Here is an 8,026-nt window from a genome sequence, read left to right on the forward strand (position 1 = left end):
AATGATGACGGTCAGCATTGGAATGCCGTGAGACCCAAGCTCCTCTCTGTTTTCCTGCTGCCCGGAATACTGAAACATGACAGGTGGTTATCTATTGCCTTACTTAAGAAGAGTCGATAACAGAAGCCAACAATGGGTCCTCTTGTCAGATCATAACAGGTGAACCATACCGATGCCTTCCCCTGAGAACGGAGGGAAAGTTTCCATTGCCCATGCAGCTCTCAATACATATCATGTGGGTGTTTGTTTAGCGCTTTAATGTTTAAAACACACTGGTAACAGCAACACAACAAGAATATAACCACATTATCATTCCATAAATAACATGAAAATAACAAGTTTATTAACTTAGGAGGTAAATTAGCGAGAAGTTTGCAGGACGGACAAATGGATGACAAAAAGAACAGCTACTAACGGATTAAAATAAATACTAAAATAATCACTTCCTCCATCGGATCGACTTCCCTCCATTCTCATCTGCCTGTCTTTCATCGCCATCGCCCCTTCATCTCATCTTACCCTTCTATTCCTTTGTATGAATCTCTTCAATAAACAACCCCACCCCCTTTCCTCCACCTTTCCCTTCCTGAATCGGAAGGCTGAGAAGAGACCAGAAAGGCAGAAGAAGGCGTGGGAGGAGGCAGAGCGGCAGGATCGAGTTAGGACCGAGGTAACACACGTCACAGAGGCGCCCGGCGTGGAGAGGGCGTTCACGACCAGTCAGACAGGCCCCCACCCTCGGGAGAGGGCGTTCACGACCAGTCAGACAGGCCCCCACCCTCGGGAGAGGGCGTTCACGACCAGTCAGACAGGCCCCCACCCTCGGGAGAGGGCGTTCACGACCAGTCACACAGGCCCCCACCCTCGGGAGAGGAACAATTCCGGACTGGAAAAAATAAACTAGGATGAGGATGAGGATGAGGATGATGATGACGATGATGATGATGATGATATTCTTTGGGGCCGGTTCAGGCCGTGTCGGGCCCCGGGGAGGAGGCCTGTACGCGGGCGGCCAGGGAGCGGGTCAGGGCCCGCAGCGCCCCCTGGTTCTGGGGGGACTCCTGGCAGACCCGGTGCAGGATGGCGCTGACGGCGTGCACGCGCTCCCACTGCCGCCGCAGCGCCTCGTCCACGGCCTCGGGCGTGGACAGCGGCGTGTAGCGGCCGTCGCGCACCGCCTGCAGCAGCTTGGCCCGGCCCTGGAGCGAGACCAGCTGGGACAGGTTCTGAACGGGGGGGGGGGGGGGGGGGGGGGGGGGAAGAGGAGAGGGAGGAGGAAGAGAGGGAGGAGGAGGGGAGAGGGAGAGGGATGAAGAGGAGAGGGAGGAGGAGGAGAGGGAGGATGGGGAGGAAGAGGAGAGGGAGAGGAGAGGGAGGAGGTGGAGGAGGAGAGGGAGGAAGAGGAGTGGGAGGAGGTGGAGGAGGAGAGGGAGGAAGAGGAATGGGAGGAGAGGGAGGGGGAGGAGGTAGAGGAGAGGAAGGAGGTGGAGGAAGAGGGAGACAGAGGAGAGGGAGGAAGAGGAGAGGGAGGAGAGGGAGGGGGAGGGGGGAAGAGGAGAGGGTGTTCAGCTCTGTGTTTTTTAAACCATTGACTAACTGTTTAACGTACCGCCGTAAAACGCAAACCTCACACTCACATTTATTTAAGGTTTATTTGAAAAGGGACAGATAAAGAAACATAGACAAGCTTGAGACCGTCATCTGATGTTTACATCATAGTGCTTTTATCGAAAGCTAATTAACGACTCCTGTCCCTGGTGGCGCTTTCGGTAAGCGCCATCGAGAGCAGAACGCGAGCCCTCACCCTCTCCTTGGTGTCCTGGAGGTTGTGGATGTCCGAGGTCATGTCGGCGTGGGTTCCTCGTAGCTCCGACAGCTCCTGCTTCTTCTCTGATATGCCGAGGCCGAGACGCACCTGGCTCTCCTGCATCTCCTTGATCACCTCCTCGTTTTCTGACGCTTTCTAGGGGGTGGGGGGGGGCGGACATTTACATTTACATTTAGGGCGTTTGGCAGGTACATTTGTACATTTGTCAGGAGAAAGAAAGACGACAAGATATTGCTGTCGGTACAAGTATAAGGATTTTCATGTTCAAACAAGTGCCAAGCCCTAACAAATGCTAGGTTAACCAATTCCCCGGTCGGGGGCGGGGACAGACACTGGGTGAGGGGGTCAGGGGCGGGGTCAGACACTGGGTGGAGGGGCCCGGGGGCGGGGTCAGAGACTGGCTGAAGGGGCCCGGGGGCGGGGTCAGGGGGCCCTGGGTACCTTGTTGGTGTCCAGGATCTTGCGGCGCAGGCCCTGGTTGGTGCGGTGCATCTGGCTGACGGTGGTGGTCTGCTTGCCATCGCGGGCCCCCCCGGCCCCCCGCTCCGCCTGCAGCAGCAGGGTCTCCCGCCGCTCCACCGTGGCCTCGCTCTCCCGCAGCAGACGCTCCTGCTGCTTCTGCAGCTGGCCGTAGCGCACCTGGACGCGCGCACACACACACACACACACACACACACACTCGCCGCGAACGTGAGCATACACACACACACACACACACACACACACACACACACACACACACACACACACACAGACAAGCGCACAAACGTGAGCATGCACACACCGAACACATACACACACACAGGCACACACACACACACACACACACAAACAAACATGAACACAAAGACACTCTCAAGCACGAAGTCGCACATACACACACACACATAAATACATACATAAAAACACTCAGGCAAGCAGGCACACACGCTCACACATACACATAAGGTACGTACACAAACAAACGCACAAACACACACTTAGAGAAAGACACACGCCAACATACCCGTACACATGCATATACATAAACACACGTAAGCAGGCATGCACACACGCACACACAAACATATAAAAACCCACGCCACCACACGCACGCTTGCACACAAATAAACCCAAAGATACACGAGGTGTTTGTCTATGGCCCGTGGGGCGGCGCCGCCCTGCAGGCCAGAGAGCGGTACTGCAGGCCACGGTGCAGAAGGCGGCGGCGCCCACCTCCATGCGGTGGATCTCGGCCTTCATGGCCCTGATGTCCCCCTGGCCCGCGTCACAGTCCAGGGCGGCGCGCGTCTCCCTGGCCAGCTGGCTCTTCCTCTCCCACAGCATGACCTGCCGCCTGCACATGTGATCACATGGTCAGGCTCAGCCGGGCGGGCGGCGAGGCGAGAGAGACAAAGTAAACGGTCGTGGTGAACGGACTGCGTTTTAAACAGCGCTTTTCTAACCAGTGGCCACCCAAAGCGCCTTAAGAAATTGCCTGGCATTCACCCATACACCCATTCATGTGCACTGACGGCGGAGTCAACCCCGCAGGGAGACAGCCAGCTCGTCAGGATCATTCAGGGTGTCTTGCTCAGAGACACCTCCACACTCCGGGAGGAGCCGGGGTTCGAACTAGCAACCTTCGGGTTGCCAGCCGCCCCGCCCTACCCTACCCTACCTCCTGAGCCTCACGCGGCCCCATAAGAGAAGGTGGGACTGACTCTGCCTCAACCAGGCTGTTGATCAGCTTCTCCTTCTCCTCCTGGCTCTTCTCCAGCCTCATCAGCATGTCCACTGACTCCCTCTCTGCCTCCTGAACGCAGCGGGGGGGGGGGGGGGGGGGGAGGAAGAGGCGGGGCAGGGACAGGTTAGAGATGATGCTGAAGGAAGGAATGCTTCGTCACGGACCACATCAGGGATTAGGGATCGAACCCATGATACGTGCATGTACGCACGCATGCACACACACACACACACACACACACACACACACACACACACACACACACACACACACACACGGATACACCCCCACACACACACACACACTCACACGGATACACCCACACACACAAACGCGCGCACGCACGCATGCGCACACTCACGCATGCGCACACTCACGCATGCGCACACTCACGCATGCGCACACTCACGCATGCGCACACTCACACACACACGTTGGGCGGGGGCGGACCTTGAGCTTCTGGGTGAACTCGGCCTCCATCAGGCTGTTGTCCTGCTCCAGGGCCTGCTGCTGCTGGTCGTTCTTGCTGATCAGGGAGCTGAGCTTCAGCATGTCCCCCCTCATCGAGGACATGCCCTTAGCCAGCTCTGCCTGCTCGCGCCGCTCCGCCTGCAGCTCACCTGCAGGGGGCGGCAGAGCGGACGGGGACCCCAGGTTAAGGGGGTGAAGAAGGGCACCAGCCTTAGGGTCCTCGTTAGGGTGTAGTTCACGTGAGACGTGTTAAAACACAAAACCCCTCCGAGCTTTAAATATTGTCTGTTATGACTGTACTAAAGGGAGTGGGGGGGTGAACTCACCCTTATTGTACAGCAGGAACTTCTTTTGTGCACTCATAGCATTGTTTTGTAATGAATAACCACACTGGTCTTTTCACGGCAAAATATAATAAAATCCATCAAGGACGAGGAGGAAATTACTTCACGGATCATTAATTCTTAGAGAAGTGATACCTTTCAGCAGTGATGCTGTTTAAAAAATAAATAAATAACAGTGGCTGCCTACATGTGTGTGTTTGTCTGAGGCCCCGTCCACATGAAGCCGATTTCATGGCGAAACCGCAAAGGTCTTGTACGGTTCGGCCTTCCGTCCACACGAAGCCGGCGAATCCGCTGACCGAAACCGCAAACTTCTGAAACCACCCTCGGAGGTGGTTTCAAATCTACCCGGTTTCGTTTTGGATTCGTGTGGACGCCTGAAACCGACTGAAACCGCAAACCATGACGTCATCGCCCCCCCCCCCCCCTTCGATCCTCTAGCCAATGACTGTTAAGCCCGCGGAGTCTCACCCTTTATGCGCATGCTCGCCTCTTTTCTTATTTATTTTCCTTCTGGATTTCTGTAGCAGAAGCAGCGCCCCTTATGGGCCTGGCTTGTGTACTACAGCGTTTCTACAGGTCTACCCGGTTTCGCTTGGCTTCGTCTTTACGGAGATACTTCGAAACCGGATAGATCGAAACCGTAACGGTTTCGCCCGTTTCGGCTTCGTGTGGACGGGGCCTGAGTCGCTCACTATCTTCCGAAAAAGACTCAAGACTCACCTGTTCAGAGTCCACCTCGACTCTGCATAGCCACCTTCCCGCTTCTGACCACCATTGTACACTGTATTGTATTGTATTGTAGTACTTAACTGTGTAGCAACTGCAGTAGCTGCTATCAGGGCTGTAACACAGGGAATTGATTGACCTAGCGATCGTGGTACTTGCACTTGGTTCTATGAACATCCTTTCTGTACCGACAGCAATATATTGATGCACTTCTTGTGACAAATGTACTTATTGTAAGTCGCTTTGGATAAAAGCGTCTGCTAAATACCCTGAATGTAAATGTAAATGTAAATGTTTGTCTGTGCAATTGTGTGTCTGCGTGTGTATACGTTCATGTATCTGAGTCAGTGTGCATGTGTGCGCAATGCACATGCGTGTGAATGTGTGCGTGCGTGCGTGCGTGCTCTTCGTAGTGCATACTCTGGGTGCGTAGCTTCCTCTGCTGCAGGATGGTGTGCTGGGTGAGCAGCTTGCGGGTCTTCTCGCCGTTGGCCTGCCGCTCCTGGGTGAGAGCCACCAGCACCCCCTGCTGGACGCTCCAGCGATGCTGCTCCTTCTTGATGGACGCCTCCAGCTCCTCCAGCTGCCCGCCCAGGGCCTGGGCCTGCATCTGAAGAGGAGTCAGCTCCGCGCTCTGGGAGGGAGGAGGAGAGGAGGGGGGGAGGAGAGGGGAGGAGAGGAGGGGAGAGGAGAGGAGGGGGGAGGAGAGGAGGGGAGAGGAGAGGAGGGGGGGAGGAGAGGAGAGGGGAGGGGGGGAGAGGAGAGGAGGGGGGAGGAGGAGGGGGGAGGAGAGGAGGGGAGAGGAGAGGAGGGGGGAGGAGAGGGGAGGAGAGGAGGGGAGGGGAGAGGAGGGGGGAGGAGAGGGGAGGAGAGGAGGGGGGAGGAGGGGGGAGGAGGAGGGGGGAGGAGAGGAGGGAGGAGAGGGGAGGAGGGGAGAGGAGAGGAATAGGGGAGTAGGGGAGGGGGGAGGAGAGGAGGGGAGAGGAGAGGAGGGGGGAGGAGGAGGGGGGAGAAGAGGAGAGGAGGGGGGAGGGGAGAGGGGGAAAGAAAGGAGGGAAGAGGAGAGGAAAGGAGAGGAGAGGAGTAGAGGGGGAGAGGAGGATAGGCGAAGAGAGGAAAGGGGGGATAAGAGAGGGGAGGGGAGGGGAGGGGAGAGGAGAGGAGGACAGGAGAGGAGAGGGGAGGAAGGGAGGGGAGGAGGAGAGGAGACGCCTGTTACTATGGCAACAGCAGAAAAACCTGTTCCTCTGCTCTCTGATTGGATAAGGCCCCGCCCATGGCTGGGATTCTGTTTTAATTTATTGAGTCATTTAGCAGATGGTTTCAACCAAAACGCAATTAATACGTTGACTCACAGTCCCTGTACTGAGGGAGTGTATTAAGTGAGTCATTGAGGAAGTGGTCGTATTCCAATAAGAAAAGTCAACACACATGGTCTGTAATGAAGGATTCTGCTTCCTCCTCCAAAGGGGTGATAAAGAAATCCACCATGCACCACGTTCAATGAAGACCTCGTCATCTTCCTTTATCTGCATCCAGCAGCACAGAGCGCACCCTACAGTAGGTCTGACACTTCAGACAGGGTTTGGGTAGGAGCCTTATAAAGCGTGAACGTGGGGAGAGATAGAGATGGGAGATGCAGCCCATATGGCCTCAGAGTACATCAAGAAGATCGATTGGCTTCACAGAGGTGGGGAGGAGTTTGGAGTGAGGTATAGTTTGTTCGAATAAGGTTGAAGCAAGATGCGCCCATCAAGGGTCAAACAACGGCTATGGCGTGTCTCCATATCGTAACAGTTGCACTGGGCAGAAAGCATTCATTTACATTAAAGTTAGCTGGTAAACTCAATTTACCGAGCACTGCATTTTACTACAAACACGACAACCTACTATTATATAGACCCCTGGTGGTACACGGGGGTAATGCAGGTGGGCTTTTATGGTGTATTTATAATGAGAGTGTGTTTTTAGTTTGCGTACGAGGTGGTCCACGAAAGGACTTAGTGGTGCATCTCAGATCAAATGTTAGGAATCATTGCTGTATAATATAATATCTCTTCCATAGCAACGCAGCACCCAGCCTAGCGATAGACGCTATGGGTAACAGTTGTGTGATTAGCACTCTCCCTTTCTCACTCTCACCCTCACCCTCCCTCCCTTCCTTCCTCCCCTTCTCTCTCTCACCCACCCCCTCTCTCTCCCTCCCTCCCCCCCGCTCTCTCTCACACCCCCTCTCCCTCCCCCCCCTCTCCCTCTCTCCCCCTCCTCCCTCCCCTCCCCCCTCCTCACCCCGGTGCTGGCGGTGATCTTCTGGATCTTGCTGTTGTAGCCGTTGACGGTGGCCCCTCTCCCTCCCCCCTCTCCTCCTCCCTCCCCCTCCTCACCCCGGTGCTGGCGGTGATCTTCTGGATCTTGCTGTTGTAGCCGTTGACGGTGGCCCCTCTCCCTCCCCCCTCTCCTCCTCCCTCCCCCTCCTCACCCCGGTGCTGGCGGTGATCTTCTGGATCTTGCTGTTGTAGCCGTTGACGGTGGCCTGGTTGCGTTCGATGACGGTCATGCAGCTGGTGACCTTGGCCTGGCTGGTGGCCAGGACGCGGGTCTGCTTGGAGACCACCGCCTCCAGGGAGGCCCGCTCCACCGCCAGGGCGTCCAGCCGGTGGCTGGCCTCGCTGCTCGCCAGCCCCGCCGCCGCCACCTCCGCCTCCAGCTTCCACAGCTGGCTCATCTGGGGTGAGGGTTATCATATTAGTGTTTAATGACCGCTGGTCACATGATGAACCAATAGAAACAGTGAAGGTCAAATCCTGAGTTAAGGCTCACGGGCTAAACTAGCTAATGTGCTAACCATAAGCTAATGTGCTAACAAGCTAATGTGCTAACCCCAAGCTAATGTGGTAACAAGCTAATGTGCTAACCACAAACACATTT

The 8,026-nt window shown here is 55.8% G+C and overlaps 1 protein-coding gene across 1 annotated transcript in view; it reads right to left on the reverse strand.

Moving 5' to 3' along the window:
- Positions 1-236: 236 nt before the first annotated feature.
- Positions 237-8,026, reverse strand: part of ccdc40 (coiled-coil domain 40 molecular ruler complex subunit) — a 16,229-nt gene continuing 8,439 nt past the window's right edge. The window contains 8 exon segments of the mRNA XM_030352375.1: positions 237-1,226; positions 1,805-1,963; positions 2,270-2,467; positions 3,044-3,164; positions 3,532-3,623; positions 4,005-4,174; positions 5,519-5,732; positions 7,578-7,823. Of these exon segments, the coding sequence (XP_030208235.1) occupies positions 969-1,226; positions 1,805-1,963; positions 2,270-2,467; positions 3,044-3,164; positions 3,532-3,623; positions 4,005-4,174; positions 5,519-5,732; positions 7,578-7,823 (1,458 nt within the window). The 3' untranslated portion in view covers positions 237-968.

This window comes from Gadus morhua, chromosome 3 (genome assembly GCF_902167405.1).
Source record: "Gadus morhua chromosome 3, gadMor3.0, whole genome shotgun sequence".
NCBI lineage: Eukaryota > Metazoa > Chordata > Actinopteri > Gadiformes > Gadidae > Gadus > Gadus morhua.